Source organism: Durio zibethinus, chromosome 27, assembly GCF_047325235.1.
Source record: "Durio zibethinus cultivar Kanyao isolate XHJ-2024 chromosome 27, ASM4732523v1, whole genome shotgun sequence".
Classification (NCBI taxonomy): domain Eukaryota; kingdom Viridiplantae; phylum Streptophyta; class Magnoliopsida; order Malvales; family Malvaceae; genus Durio; species Durio zibethinus.
In genome coordinates, this window is record NC_143188.1 from 14,633,792 (window position 1) to 14,649,966 (window position 16,175).

At 30.0% G+C, this 16,175-nt stretch overlaps 1 protein-coding gene and 1 pseudogene across 1 annotated transcript; both read left to right on the plus strand.

Annotated features, from left to right (window-relative positions):
- Window positions 1-2,376: 2,376 nt before the first annotated feature.
- On the plus strand, window positions 2,377-6,507 carry LOC149511001 (disease resistance protein RPV1-like). Its single transcript, XM_089756563.1, has 5 exons — window positions 2,377-2,923; window positions 3,400-4,516; window positions 4,608-4,883; window positions 5,001-5,906; window positions 5,993-6,507. Exons 1-5 carry the CDS (start codon window positions 2,421-2,423, stop codon window positions 6,470-6,472), a joined length of 3,282 nt encoding a protein of 1,093 aa, XP_089612689.1. The 5' UTR covers window positions 2,377-2,420; the 3' UTR covers window positions 6,473-6,507.
- Window positions 6,508-8,458: 1,951 nt separating this feature from the next.
- LOC111279480 (putative xyloglucan galactosyltransferase GT14) overlaps window positions 8,459-16,175 on the plus strand; it is a 33,735-nt pseudogene continuing 26,018 nt past the window's right edge.

Genomic DNA, 16,175 nt, shown 5'->3' on the forward strand with positions numbered 1-16,175 from the left:
TTGAATTTAAGTTTATATATTTTCTTATTTATGTATGAAGATATAAATATATATAAAGTACAATATTAATTAAAAAAAGAAAAGTAGTCTTTTAAAGAGCTAATTATTTGACACTCACCACGCAATTATTAATATTTTATAATTTTTTTGTAATTTTTTACAAAAAACTTTTTTGTTTTAATCTAAAAGCTTATTTAGACAGTTTAATTTTAACTTTATTTTTAATTAATATAAAAAATTATTAAACATCCAATCATAAGATGACAAATGTCATCAAATTAGATGTCTTATGAATAGTAATAAATTTGGAGATTTTTTTTTTTTATTTAGAGGTATGAGGTTTTTGGATTCTACCAAATACATCTTTTTCTAGATCAATTTTAAATAGGTTTATTTATATTGGGTCTAATAAATTCACGAGAAGTTATCTTTGCTTAACCTTTCAGTGGATTCGAACCTAGGTAACAAAGAGAAAACACACTTTATTTGCCATTTAAATTAACCATCTGTTAATAAATTTGGGAACTACTTTAAATAATAATAATAGATTTATTAAATTTTAAAATAAAATTTAATTGAAGGGTAATTATAAAGCAACAAGTGTTATACAATGGAAACTTCAATTGAACAATTATTTAATGTTTTAATTAGGGGATAACTTTTACATTATGGTATAGATTTTAGAAAATATAACATAAAAATATATGTAAATATCGCTCAACACTAATGGAGTTCAAATTTTAGATATTTAAGATAGTGTCGAGTCTTGTAATTAGTAATTTTTACACTTTATGAAAAATCAAATATTAAAATTTAAAAGATTATCTCTATATGTGGTTGACAATGATAAGATCTTGTTTTAATAATAAAAGTAAGATTTTAAAATTTGTAAATTTAAGTTCAAATCGTACCACATATTCATTTAATTTTTTTTTATATTGGTTTTGCTTATTAATTTATTTTTTTATATATAATAGGCATAGTTATAGAGGAAGAGAGAGGAGATCTTAGTTTTGAAATCAAGATTTTTACGTTATTCTAAAAATTCTTTAATCACTAAATCAAGAAATTCTTTAATTACTAAATTAAGAAGTTGAGGATAAAATATTATATAATATATTATTTAAATTCAAATAAAATATTACTCACACTTTGTAATAATAATGTTAATGTTTATGTAATCAGATAATATATAGAAGGGAGAAATCAACTTACACTAATGATTTCTATATTACACACTTTTTTTTTTTTAACAATTGATTTTTATAGATCTAAGGGATGGGAGACATAAGTGAAAAAAAAAAGTTTTACACTTTTTTTTAATTATTAATTTTAATAGATCTAAGGGATGAAAGACACAAGTTAAAAAAGAAAGTTTAATCTCATCCTTTAAATTTATTGAAATCAATACTCAAAAATACATATAAAACTTTTTTAGTGTAAGTTAATTTTTCTCCATATATATATAAAATTGGTGGTCAATGCTTTATAAATTCTAAACCAGCAATAACATAGATATGTAGTGATATATGTTTTTAACATCTTAAACTAAAACTTTTAAATTAATTGAATATTTTTCCTAAGAAAAAAAAGAATATTTTTCAACCATATGCATTTTAAGATAAGATATACATATATATATATATATATATCCTTTTAACAAAAATTCAAAAATATAAAAAACTTAAATTTGTATTTACTAGACCATGAAATAGACTATAATTAACTTTGATACATATATAAATCCCGATACAAATATATAATATATTTATATATTATTAGTAAAAAACTTATATATTGTAGTAAAAATATAAGTATTTTTAGTAAAAAACTTAACAATTGTTTTTCTGTTAAATAAGTATTTATCAAATTTGAATTACAAATAATTTTTTTAATAATTTTTTTACATATCATTGATCTACTCAATGAAATGTATCAATCATTCAATTTTTATTTTTTATTTTAAATTCTATTTAATTATTTTTAATAAAAAATTTCACAAATTTCACTAAAAATTTTCATACCTTAATATTTCCTAGCCACCAACATCTTCTCCTTTGTTATTTCTTCTAACAAAGTAACAACATAAAAAAGGTTTACGGTCCACATAATTTAACTTTACCATTGTCCAACTAGTATTTAAGGCTTTTTTTCAATGCAGTCAAACTAAACTTTCATAAAGGAGAACAGAGTTGCCATTAACATTGAAAATAATATTGAAGTTCACATCACAATGCACCCACTCTTCCTTCAAGTCATTTCCCATTAATTTCCACTCCGCGTATGAATTTCTTGGTGGGTTCCTAGTCATTAACTTGAATAGTAACGATTAGTAATGACCCTTATATTTTAATTTTCAGATGGATGTACTAAGTTTCCGAAAACCATTTTTTCCATTGCAATTTTTTGTTTGACTTTCAATGGCTGCCAAAGGTTTCTCTGAAGCATCTTCTTCTGGCTTCAAATGGAACCATGATGTCTTTCTAAGTTTCAGAGGTGAAGACACACGGAAGAACTTCACGCATCATCTCTACGGAGCTTTGGTGAGAGATGGAGTGGTTACCTTCAGAGATGACAATGACCTTCCCAGGGGAAAAGACATCTCCTCGGAGCTCCTCAAAGCAATCGAAGAATCAAAACTTTCTATTGTGGTTTTCTCTAAAAGCTATGCTTCTTCCAGGTGGTGTCTTGATGAGCTTGTCAAGATTATTGAGTGCAAAAACGCAACAGGCCAGGTCGTTATTCCAGTCTTCTACGATGTTGATCCATCTGATGTCCGGAAACAGATCGGAAGTTATGAAGAAGCTTTTGCTAAACATGAAGAACGGTTTAAAGATAAGATGGAAAGGATCAAAAAGTGGAGAGAAGCTCTTACAGAAGCTGGAAATTTATCCGGCTGGGACCTTCGAAACATGACAAATGGGTAATATTTAACTTTTAAGATGAATCATCCAAAAAATTCTAAGATATATATATATATATATATATGTATATATGTACATCTTCGTTTTTAATTGATTTTTTTATGTTTGACGATTTAAACCTTAAAATTAAAAATGGAAATTCTACCCAAACTATAAATACCTGAAAAAAATGTCGAATTTATTTTTGTTGTAAAATTGTTTTTTTGTAGAGTATAATGAGAATATATCATACATAATTATTGTAGCATAATTAATCAATTATAATTTAGTATAGTGAAGTGTCCATCAAAAAATTATTTAAATCTCATTTATATATTAAGTGATGAATTCCTAAATAATTTTTTATTGTAATTGATTAATTTTAGTATTGTAAGCAAGAGAATCACAAAAATTATATAACTAAAAGTATGTGTTTACTGATAATCAAATTTTCTTATGTTTTTTTTGTGTTCTTTTATCACAAATGATTTCACAGGTATGAATCGAGATTTATCCAAGAGATTGTCAAAGATGTGATCGAAAATTTAAATCGTAATATTCGCAATAGCTTGCATATCGTCGCTCACCCAGTAGCTCTAGAATCACGTGTCGAAAAGGTGATGAGATTATTAGATATTGGGTCTGAAGAAGTTCGCGTAGTGGGCATCTATGGAATGAGCGGGATAGGTAAGACCATCATCGCAAAAGCTGTCTACAACCTAATGGTCTGTGAAGGATTTGAAGGATGCAGTTTCCTTTCAAATATTAAAGATGACTCGCAGCAACCTAATGGTCTTGCTAGAATGCAAGAGCAGCTCCTTTCTGATATCTTGAATTGGAAAAAAATCAAGATAGATAATATTGACAGGGGTGTCAATTTAATCAAGGAGAGGCTTTGTTGTAGAAGAGTTTTTATAGTTCTTGATGACTTGGATGAGTCAGCACAATGGAGACCATTAGTTGGTGATCGGAAGTGGTTCGGTCGGGGAAGTAGGATTCTCGTCACAACCAGAGATGAACATTTGCTGACTGAATTAGAGGTGGATGAAAGATATAAGGTTAAGCAATTGAATCATATGGATTCAATTCAGCTTTTAAGTTGGCATGCATTTAGGGGGCCTGCTCCAGAAAAAGATTACTTCGAACTTTCCAATAGTTTGGTGGAGCATGCTGAAGGACTCCCTTTAGCTCTTGAAAATTTTGGTTCTTCTTTGTTTAAAAGAAGCCTACCAGAATGGGAAAATTTTGTGGAAAAATTACAAAAGGTCCCTCACCAACAAATTCAAAAGAAGCTTAGGATAAGCTTTGACACACTAGATGATGATTTATTGAAAGCCATATTTCTTGATATTGCATGTTTTTATGTTGGGATGGATAAAGATTATGTGATGACAATACTAGATGGTTGTGGATTCTTTCCAAAAATTGGTATTAAAGTTCTTCTTGAAAGGTCTCTTATAGCAATTGACCCACATGATCAAAAGCTACAAATGCATAATCTACTCCGAGAAATGGGAAGAGAGATTGTTCGTGAAGTATCACCATCTCACCCTGGATATCGAAGTAGGCTTTGGTTTCATCAGGATGTTGTAGATGTATTAACAAAACACACGGTAAAAAGTTAAATGCATTTCGTATATAGATATAAAAATGCACTATATGCTATACTAAACTAGAATTAATAAAATTTTTATTTGTATATAGGGGATGGAAGCAGTGGAAGGTCTCAGCTTAGATGTACCAGCACTAGAAGATGACCCTATAAGCACCGAAGCATTTGCAAAGATGATCAACTTAAGATTGCTAAAAATCGATTCTGTACGTTTCACTGGTTCCTATGAAAAATTTTCTAGAAAGTTAAGATGGCTCTGGTGGCGTCGATGTCCACTAATGGTTTTACCGCCCAACCTTCATCTATACAACTTAGTTGCTCTTGAAATGCGAGACAGTAGTATCAAAAAAGTTTGGACGGAGACAAAAGTAATTAAAATCACTCTGACAATGCTATGTGTTATCTTTCTATTTTGATATTCTAGATTTTTTTTTCTTAGCCGATATTATGGATTTATTGTTGTTTTCTTTTCCTTGTTTTAACAGGCTCTTCACAAGCTTAAAATACTAGATCTGAGTTATTCGGTATACCTTGGAGAGACACCAAACTTTGCAAGACTCTCAAGCCTACAAAGACTTGAACTTGAAGGTTGCACAGGTTTAGTTGGGGTTGATCAATCTATTGGACAACTGGAAAAACTTGAATTCTTGAATTTGGCAGAGTGCAAGAACATAAGTGAACTTCCAGACAGCATTTGCAACTTAAGGTCTCTTGAGACAATGAACCTCAATGGCTGCTCAAAACTTTGTAGTTTGCCAGAGCATTTGGGTAAATTGGAAGCTTTGAGAAAGCTTGTTTTAAGTGGATCTGCTGTTACAGAGTTGCCTACTTCGATCGGACTTTTGAAGAACCTTGAACAACTATCTTTGGCTGGACTGAGAGAAGAGTTACCTTTGAAGTCTTGTTTCTCTTTCTTTTCCTCGTGGATCTCTCCAAAATGTAGTGTGGGTCCTTCTTCTTTACTGCTACCAGCAACGTTCTCTCAGTTAAGCTCATTAAGAAAGCTTAATCTATGTGACCTCAACTTGTATGACCATGAAATTTCTATTGATTTTGGGAGTTTCCGTTTTTTGTGGAGTTTGACATTAGAGGGAAACAAATTCTGCAACCTACCAGCAGGAATCAGCAACCATCCAAGGTTAGAGACACTTGAGTTGAATAACTGCAGAAACCTTCGATCCCTTACAGAGCTTCCTAAAAATTTAAGGACCTTAGAGGCAAAGCAATGCACATCACTTGAGAGATACCCAAACGTAAACAAAGGTAGAAAACTTCATATAATCGCAATTCGTAATTGTCGCGAAGTAGCTAACATTCAAGATTGTGATTTTCGCTCATTTCATCAATCGCCTTTTAGATGGAATCTGGGACCAGATGTTAACCAGCCAGAGGTCTTTCTCTATCTCTCTCTGTATACGTATAATATATATTATGATGCATGATAATGTTCATAACTAAAAGTATTTCTTTGAAACAGATGTGCTTTTATTCCAAGTGGAAGTATTTGGAAGCTTACTTCCCAGCAAGAGAGGTGCCAGATTGGTTCGACTACAAAGAAATTGGATCTTCAATACTGTTTTGTATGCCTTCAATCCCGATTGGTATAAGTCGAGCTACAATTGTGTGCGCAATCTATTCGGTTAATGAAGAATGTAATGACGAAAGTACTTCTGAAGCTTCTCTTACCATATGTTTTAAGAATAAAACAAAGGGCTGTGAGACTTTTGATAGGTCAGACAATTCCATTGATGGTAATAATATATGTCAAGATCATGCGTGGGTGAGTTACATGGCACCTTTTGTTACCGACGGTGAAAACAACTTGATCGATGGTGTAAACGCTGAAGAAGGAGATGAAATTGAAGTTTCAATTGAGCCGCATGGTGGAATTATTGTGAAGAAATGTGGTATTCATCTGCGAATTCATGATAGATGGGGTTTTAAGAGCCTTAATTGATTTATTTTATTTATTGTTGAGACCAATATTAATTTTATTTGTTGTCAATATCATGATAGTTTAACTATATATATTGAAAACAAATATGTTCAAAATATTGATATCAAAATTATTACACAAATATTTTTAAAATATGAAATTACATCAAATAATTGTAAAATTTTTAACAATTACGAGTGAATATGAAAGTTTTAATTTTTACTAGTATTATTTTATTCTTATTTTATTTTAAATTTAATGTATTTAAATTAAACTAGTAAAATTTCTAACTACGTTGCTAATTACCAATTCCTTGTAAGCCAACCACCCACCCAAAATTGAATTATTCCAATATTAATGCAGAACAAAGAAGATCGTTGAGCACGAAAAGCAACAATCTAAAAGACAAAAAGCTGGAAAGTGCACAAAAGTAAAAAGAAGTGTGACCTGTTTCGTTCTCTACAAAGCATGCACACTTGGGTTAGTTTCCTTTTTATTTCATGGTTTATGCTTCGGCCTCCAATTCTACATCTCTCATCTGTTTTCTTATATATGGAGGTAAGAAGAATGAACTTAGGTTTGGACCTTGAATCTCAATTTTTTGGGTGAATTGTTAGGTTTTTAAACTCAAATTTATTTCAGTAAAGTTGTTTAGTAACATTTTTATTTTGATAAATTAATTTAAGATTTTTTTTACTGTCTATAAATAAGTGATTATGTTTAAGGTTAATAATAATATTTGGTAAGATACTCATAAGCTATTATTATCCATGAAACCATGTTTGTTGACATTATTTTTGTTAAAAAATGAACCACTATTTATTAATTTATCATTTTTAAGATGTTTATTAAATACAATAAAACAAATAAAATTAATTTTAAAAGATAATAATTGATGCAACAATATAATTACATGCACCCTATAAGAAATTGAAAATATATAAAACCAAAAAATCTGCTTAATTTTTCTCCATAATTTAGAATAAAAATATATAATTATATGTTTTTAATTTAGTTATTGATTTTTTTTGCATTAAATTCATAATTTAAATCTTTGCAAATGAGTATAAAATTTTCTTTATAGCTGATTTTAGACAATTACAATATTCATTACCACCTAATATGCATAGCACCTTTTATTTGAAATATTCAAACTTGCCACTATCAATCATTGACCATATCATTACCACCAAGCAATAATTTTGTGGTTTCCATAATTTCATATAGTAAATTTTTTTAATTTAAAATTTTAAGTTTTGATTAAAAAAATATGAAATATGCAATAAAGTCGACAATTATATAGTAAAAAAATAAATAATTTTAAAATATTGGTTGTAAAAAATATAAAAATTATAAAAAATGATTTTAAGTGAAAAAATTTGTAAAAAAAAATTTTCAATTTTAACAATAATAATGATAAATATTAATAATTTAAATTTTATTTTAATATAAATATAAGTAAAATTTGATAATTTTTTTTATATAATTTTGATTTTGATAACTTTTAATAAAATTTTGTAACCTCTAACACAATTTTGGTAACATTTAATATTTGGTAACTTATAATATAATTTTGATAACTATTAATAAAATTTTGATAATCTCTTGATTTAATTTTTGTAATTAACCTTCTAGTAACTTATAGTATATTTTTAGTAATCATTAATAAAATTTGTGTCATCATATATTTAGCAATGCATTACTATAAGAAAGTGTAATTTCAATTGTAATATAAGGTACTTTTTTATATAATAATAATATTGTTTCATTTAAATTTAGAATTTTTTACTAATTTTTTTATTAAATAGATTCGTGGTAGGTTTATCCTAATTTCTCAAGATGAAATTTTTAGTTTCATTTTTGCTAATTAAGAAAGTTCAATTTCTAACAGTTTTAAGTATAAAAATTTGTTCAATGATTGATAATTAAGTTATTATTGATTTACTATTTTTTTTGGTGGCATTTTAGCTCAGCTAGATGTGAATGCCCCCTACTTGGTATGTCAAAATGTTTGTACTAAGCTGTCAGAGAAAGGTAAAACCCTTAAAACATAATAAAGAGAAATCAGTGAACAATAAAGATCGTGAGTGATTCTAGCATTTGTGCTCCACTTAAGTCAGAGTTTGGTCTAGGAAAAGGAAGGGGAATAAAGCTTAAAAGCTAAGAGTCTACTTAGAAATACCTAGATGAAACTATTTATACCTGTGTGATCGGGATTTTGGGCCTACATAGACCAAGGTTAGCATAGGAAATTAAGGCTAATTTTATAGGCTCGAGCTAAGCTGGTAGTTGATTGTTCACTCAAGGCATATAAGTCAACACCTTAGGGCATTAGCTAGTAGGTTACTAAAAGAGTCGAGTTGATGTGGATCTCGATATTTCATATTGACCCGATATGTTAGCTCGATCGAAATGATTAGAATGACCCTTTTTGTCAATAGACTTATACTCTGGAAAGAAATGTTTATTTTATCTTTTAGAGACTAAAATGCCTTTAATAGTTCCATTGTTTTATTCTTTTATTACTCTTTTTTTGTCTGTTTTCCTTTGGGAAAATTGAGGAGCTTGTTTATTTCTCTAGCAATGATAGCTCAAAGTATCAGCCAATTAATTTTGCTAGAAATTCAATTTATACTAAAACTCCATTAGATAACTCAAAGAAGAAGATTTCTAGTTTTATTGGTTAAAATTCAATGAATATGTGTTGGGTCATTACATTTATGATTATGATCTTCCTAAAAAATTCAATGAAGATGTGCTCAAAGATTGTTAGTTGATTTCTAGGGCTACTGATAAATCCAGTATGTGTTCATATATAAAAAAGTCTGGTTAAGGTCCTCAGATTGAAAGTTCTATGCTTTGGATTTATGGAATAGCAATTGGTTTTCAACAAACCAAATCTTACTTGAGGTTATTTTCCATAATAGAATGAAGAAATACAAGTGCTTAACCAATGATTTGACCCTCGCCTCTGCTATTTTTATGCCATATTATACTAGCTTGGACCTTCATTATCTATAGGGATTCAATACCTTTATAAGAGATTCATTTGGTCTTAATTTTGGTTAAATGGCTTGCAAGAAAACCTGAGTGGAAAAGAATGTGGGGTAATGATCATTTCTTGATTTCAAGTAGGATTGCTCGAGATTTCAGGAGACAATCAAACAGGAAGTCTGATTGGGGTAGCAACTTCAAGTTCCTAACAAAATATGAGAACATGTCAATGTTAACAATTGTAGACACCCATTTGTGTCCAGGCTTGATTAGGCCTAATCGATGTTCGAGCCTGATTAGGTCCATTGATGTCTCGGCCTAATTAGGCCCATCCTTGCCATGGTCTAATTAAATGGTTTTTAAGTTGATTATATATTATTATTATTATTATTATTATTATTTTTCATTTTCATTTTCTATTTTTTTCCATTTACTGTTTTTTTTTCTATTTTAATCCACACATGCTCAAAAGAGTGAATCATGATCAGAATCCCTTGGTCAAATTAAATCAATGATTGCTAAAATTTTGGACCTAAAATCTCGTTCGGACAAAATGCAATCCCAGGATTCAAGCTTGAGATTGATTCTATTCATTTCCTAAAATCATTTTTAAGGCTACCTATAAATTACACTAATTTCTACACAGAAACATAGAGAAAGTTGAGAGAAAATTATTGGAAAATTTTTGAAAAATTTTAGGTAGAAAAGGTTCTGGGAGGTTAATTCTGAGATTCAATGTTTGATTCATAGTTCTAGGTTGATTCTAGGCTTCTGGAGGTGAATTTAAGGTTGTAGAAGGTTTGGAGAAGGTTTCAAGTTATCTAGGAATTTTTTTGGATTTTTTTTGAATTTTTAAAAATTTTTTTGGGTTTTTCTAGGTTTTTTTAAAGAACTTTGAATTTTTCGTTGAAATTTTCTGGCAAAGGTTGAAGTTTTTGACAATATTCTAGCAAGATTTCCAAAATTTAACATGTTTTCTAGAAATCAATAGTTTTTTCAGTTTTCAGTTGAATTTTCCAACGACATTCTCAAAAATCGATGAGATTTCTAGTTTTCGGTTGAATATGCCAGTGGATTTTCTAGAGAAAAGGTAGAGAAAAAATCGACTAGAGAAAGAGAGGAAAAGAGGCATCTGAAGGAAAACACTGAAACTTGACTTTTATACTACAATGAAACGATGTCATTTTGAATAAGCTAGGATCCACTGTAGTCCCAATGACCCGTGTACAGACCCGCGCTCCAACCCAACTCGATCACAAGTTTTTTTTTTCATTTTATTTTATTTTTTGATTTCTATTTTATTTTATTTTTAGCCTATTTTTTATTTTTTGGATTTAAAAAAATGAAAAATGAGGAAAAAAGTTATTTCTGCCACTTTTATTAAAAAAAAGTTAAAAAAATAATTCTACAAAAAAATGAAAAATTTTTTTAATAAAAAATAATAATTTTTATCCTCTAAACTATTGAATGATTGCTTTGATGTGAGCCCTACCAAACTATTGGGAGGCTTCACTAATTTTTCTAGAATAAAATTAATAAATTCAATAATGAAGCCTCTTCAGAGTGGGACACTAGTCTCCATGAATACTCTTGAAGTGAGAGAATTATCTTAAATTGCTACCAAACTATTAGGACAATTCTAGGGTTAATTTTAAATATTAAATTATTTGGTAAACCATAAACATGATCAAGGCTTGGATAATTTAAAATCAAACTGGTACCATCCTTTGGGTGGACATTATGGGGGTGCTACAACCTTTCCCATATGTAACCGACTCTCAAACTTAACATCTATTTTGTAGAACAGATTCAATCAAGTGATTAATCACACCTAGATAAAAAAAGATTGGTGGCAACTCCTCTAATCCATGTCTAGCAGTAGGTCCATGGATCTATACGTTATGACAGTTTGGTGACTCCATTGGGGACATAGAAAGTCAAGTTAGTAAATGATTTTTTATTATCCAAGCCTTGCTTAATAAATTTGGAATTATTCCCTTTCATTGCTTATATTTGCTTTATTATTTATTTTCCTTATGTATACCTGTTTATTTATTTATTCATATGTGTTTGATTCTTTGTTTATTGTATATATGTATCTGTCATTTATATATATATGCATAACATAAGCCTTCCACTCGGGCTCTACCTTAAAGGGGGAGTGAAGTACATATGCCCTTGTGAGATTTCATGTCTTCGTATGGGCTTGTGAAACACTCTCACTCAGATTGAACCCTTTCCACTTGTAGCTTATGATAGGTGAGGATCGGGGTGCCTTACTAGTCTATAATGGACTGTGATGTAGGGAACAATTTGGAAACCTTTTAGAATTGACCTAAATTGCTTATAGTCAACTTTAAGAACCCAACTATAGATAAAGCCTTGTCTTTTTACCCTATATAGATAATCCAAGATTCAAGGTCATACTATTATCTTACTTGCTATGTGATGTTTACTTTATGTTTTATTGAAATGACTAACTAATCTCTTTGTCTTTTTTTATTTTTTTTCTTTTTGTGCACATTCATAAACATATTTATAGATTGTATAGTGTTCTTATCCCAAAGCTATTTTAATAAAAGCCTTATGGATTCCATAAAATTTCAAGTTTGCACCTCATCTATACTATTCAAATGTGACTCTCCCCTAGATGTAAGGATGGAATAAAAAAAAAAGGCAGCTAGAAGAGGGAGATTGTTTGCCACTGGGTTATGTCCCTACACTATTAGAAGAAGTCCATCTACTCAAACATAATGATCTAAAAGTTTATTAGATATATAGAATAATATGACCTTTTCAAAGTAGGAGGCTTTTTGTGAGAAATTTGGGCACATGGCATATCTCATGTCAATAGAGGTTGACTACTCACTTATTAGGGTGATGGTACAGTTTTGGGATCATTCCTACCAATGTTTCATCTGTAATGAGGTTGATATAGTACCAACAATAGAGGAGTACTCAACTCTAGTGGGTATGCATCTACTATATCCAGATAGGATATACATGAAGAAACATAAATCAAAAAGTCATAAAAAGTTAGGTTAAATGTTAGGAATGGGAAAGGAGGTCATAGATTCATACATTCGAAAGAAATGAGACCATAAGGGTATTCCATGAGAGGTTTTTTGGGATTTCATTATCAAGCATCCAGATGATGATCAGGGAATGAATGCATATGCTCTAGCCATATATGGGTTGGTCATTTTCCCCAAGGTCTTAGGACACATTAAGATAGAAGTGATGGATTTATTTGAGTAGATTGAAAGGGGGTGTAATCTTTCACCAACTAGATTGGTAGAAACTATCAGATCTCTGAATTTTATTGACAGATGGACAAAACACATTTCATGAGCTGTATACCTTTATTATTTGTATGGATGAAGAGCCATTTTGAATGCAAGACAAGTGTTTTTATGAAACTTTATTTCTACACTTGGAGTTCGATTAGGGAATTTTGTCAGAGCACTTGGCCAGAAACAAAGACTCAAAAAGAGTGGAAATATCTGCTACAAGGGCTCATAACTAGTCAGATAAAATGGTTAGCTCTGTGGATGGATAGGGAACCTATTTTGTATCAATGTGGAGATGAGATAGGGGTTTCACTTTTAAGTCTATGAGGGTCAACAAGTTATGCACCAATGATAGTAAAGAGATACCATAGAGCTAAACAGTTTACTCTTATGACCTGTAAGCTCAACTAGTTTGACTGCTTATATGGGGAACCCAAAACTTTCTAAAAGATTGATGGCATGATTAAGGCCTGGAAAAAGCCCAAGAGAGTAAGCCCAAGACCATTCATTAATCGAGTCACTTAGGGGTATTTGATTTGGAGAAATAAAAAGAGTTAGGAAATTACATTTATGCCTTAAGATCTTCACTTGCCAGTAGGTTAAGAGTCAGACAAAAAGCTTCCTAAGTTAGAGCATGAAATGGAGAAGAAGAAACTGAGACAAGAAATTTTGAAGCTATAGAAAGAAAAGGACCAATGGTAAAATAAAGCAGAGAAATTAAAAATGCAAGTCCATAAGATTTCCAAGAAATACAGTAAGGCTCAAAAAGTTCTTAGAGAATAGGATGATACCCTTAAAGAGCTGAAAGAGCTATAACAAGAGCATTAGAGATTTTGCATATAGGTGTAGGCCAAAGAAATAAATAACGCAGAGCTAGCTCATGAGAAAGAAGATTGAAGAAAGAGTGTGCCTAAATAGAATAGGGCTTCATAGAGGTTGAGTAGGAGAATCGGGTGCTTGCAGATTACATTTTAACTTTGACATTGAAGTTAATTGAACAAAAAAATTGTGTTAGAACCGTCACAAAAAGGCAAAGAAAACTATTTTATCAAGTGTGGTGTGGCAAAAGAGAAGGGTTGGGAAGACAAAGATACATAGAGTAACTCACAGCTCAGATAAGCAAGGTCATGGTCAAAGTGGGTGAGATGGTAGAAAAGGCTGAGGCATTGAGAGCTTTGGTTACACCAATAAGTATCATAACATATAGATCCGTAAATCTATAGCTAGATTTAACAAATAAATGGAGTCGTCACCAATCATTTTTTTACTAGGTGTGATTGGTCACCTAAAGAATCTATCCTTTTAAGGAACTCCTAAGCTTGACTAAGGGTCCCTAAAAAAAAATAAGTTTGGGTCTACTAACCAAAACAGGGTTCGAGAGTCAATTACATATGGGGAAGGTTATAGCACCCTCACATGCCCATCCAAAGGGTGGTACCATATTATTTTGAATTCATCCTATGGTCTTGAGTCTAATGGTTTTAAATTTTTATGTTGAAATATTGGACATAATTTATAATATTCTCCATCAATCTAGTAGAATTCTTAAAAAATATTTTTCACTCAAGAGTATTCAAGAATCCAATTTGATTTCTTGAAGAGGCTCCATCGTCAAAAAAAGATTTATTTATTATTTTTTAGTAAAAAACATATCTAATTATTCCACTATTTGGGCTAAATTAGAAATATTTTCTCTTTTTGAATTTCTAAAATTTCCCCCATTTGAGCCTACTTAGAAATTCTTTTTATTTTTCTTTGGAAAGAAAATAATATGACAATTACTTTTATTGAAATTTTTCATCTAAACTATTCCACCATTTGGGCCAAATTTAGAGAAAAATTTTCACCTAGAGATTTCTTAGAAAATTTACCATTTGAAATTTCTAAAAATCTCATCCTTGGATAATTTGTATTTAATTCCAAAATTGTATATTTTTTATTATATTTTATATATTTTTTAATTTTTTTTGGATTGAAAATAAATATTAATTATTGTTATTGAAACCTTGTCTAAATTATTCCACAATTTGGGTCAAATTAGACAAAATTTCTCACCTAGGAATTTTATAAAAATTTACCATTTGAAATTTTTATAAATTCCATCATTGGATAATTAATATTTATTCCCAAAATTTTATTTTTTATTTTTACTTTTTTTATTTTATTTAATATCAAATAATGAAAATCATAAAATAAAGTGAATAAATAAACAATTATGCATAAAATAAAAAAAATGAATAAACAATCAATTAAAGAAAAAAACAAGTACCAAACAAATTAAAAAGAAACTAAATAAAAGTAAGAAAAAGTACCAAAATTGATGTAAGCCTTTGAAATTCTACCAAATCAATGTGCTAGCCTATCACATGACACTAAGGCATCAAAGCACACTAAGGCACCTGCTCCACACGTACGTGGTTCCCCTCCACTGTTGCTTTCCACTATTTTTTGGTTCCTGCTAGCTTCTTCTATTCTTGGTGTTTAATCTTCTTTTTGGTTCCACTGTTGCCTTCCACTATTTTTTGGTTCCTACTAGCTTCTTCCATTTTTGTTGTTCAATCTTCTTTTTGGTTTTTCTTTTTTTTTTTAGTGCCAGCAATTTCACATTCCTTTGCCTGCCGCCAATTTTTTATTTCTCTCCCTAATTTTTTTTTATGTGTTTGTGTGATATGTGTAGGCATGTATTTATAGGGTTCTGAATATGAGAACTCCAATCCAGAAAGTAATCCTAATTTATTTTGAATTCTAAACTTAAACCCAACTCTAACTTTACAAACCAATTCCAATAATTTCGCACAAACTCAACCATCTATTTTTTTCATTTTTTATTTTTTTTCATTATTTTTTATGCGTAAAAATCAAAAGTAGACCTAGACAAATTGGGTGTCTACAATAGGGAAGCATGGACAAAAGCTACTAAACTTCATTGAGAAAGCTAAGGGCCAGTATGAGCAAGTTAGGCGTTTCTATAAAAGGGATAGTACTAGATTCAATGTAAAATAAATTTTTATGGAATAAATGAAAGTTTCTTTTTGTTGGATTTATTTTAAAGGGGTAAATAGTTTTTTTTCTTTTCTTTTCTGTTCTTTTTCATGCATTTGGATCACACTCATTCACTCATTATCATAACATCATCATTGAATCTTCAATTATGGTACTAAGGTGCAAAAATACTACACTTCAATATAATACCCGAGCTAGAACCAAGAGGATGGAATAGGACAATGCAAGTCACCTTGAAAGGATAGAAAAAGCTCAAGAAGCATTAAAAGAAAAGTTGAGCAGGATTCTAAAAGCCATGGAAAAGGCAAATAGAGGAAAAAAAATAGAAGGGGATGCCTTACCGAAAGCTATTGAATCAATATATCCTCTAGGTTTTGATCCATAACAAACTCAAACTGCCCTAATATTCCAACCTCAATAGGCAGCTTTTCCAAAGT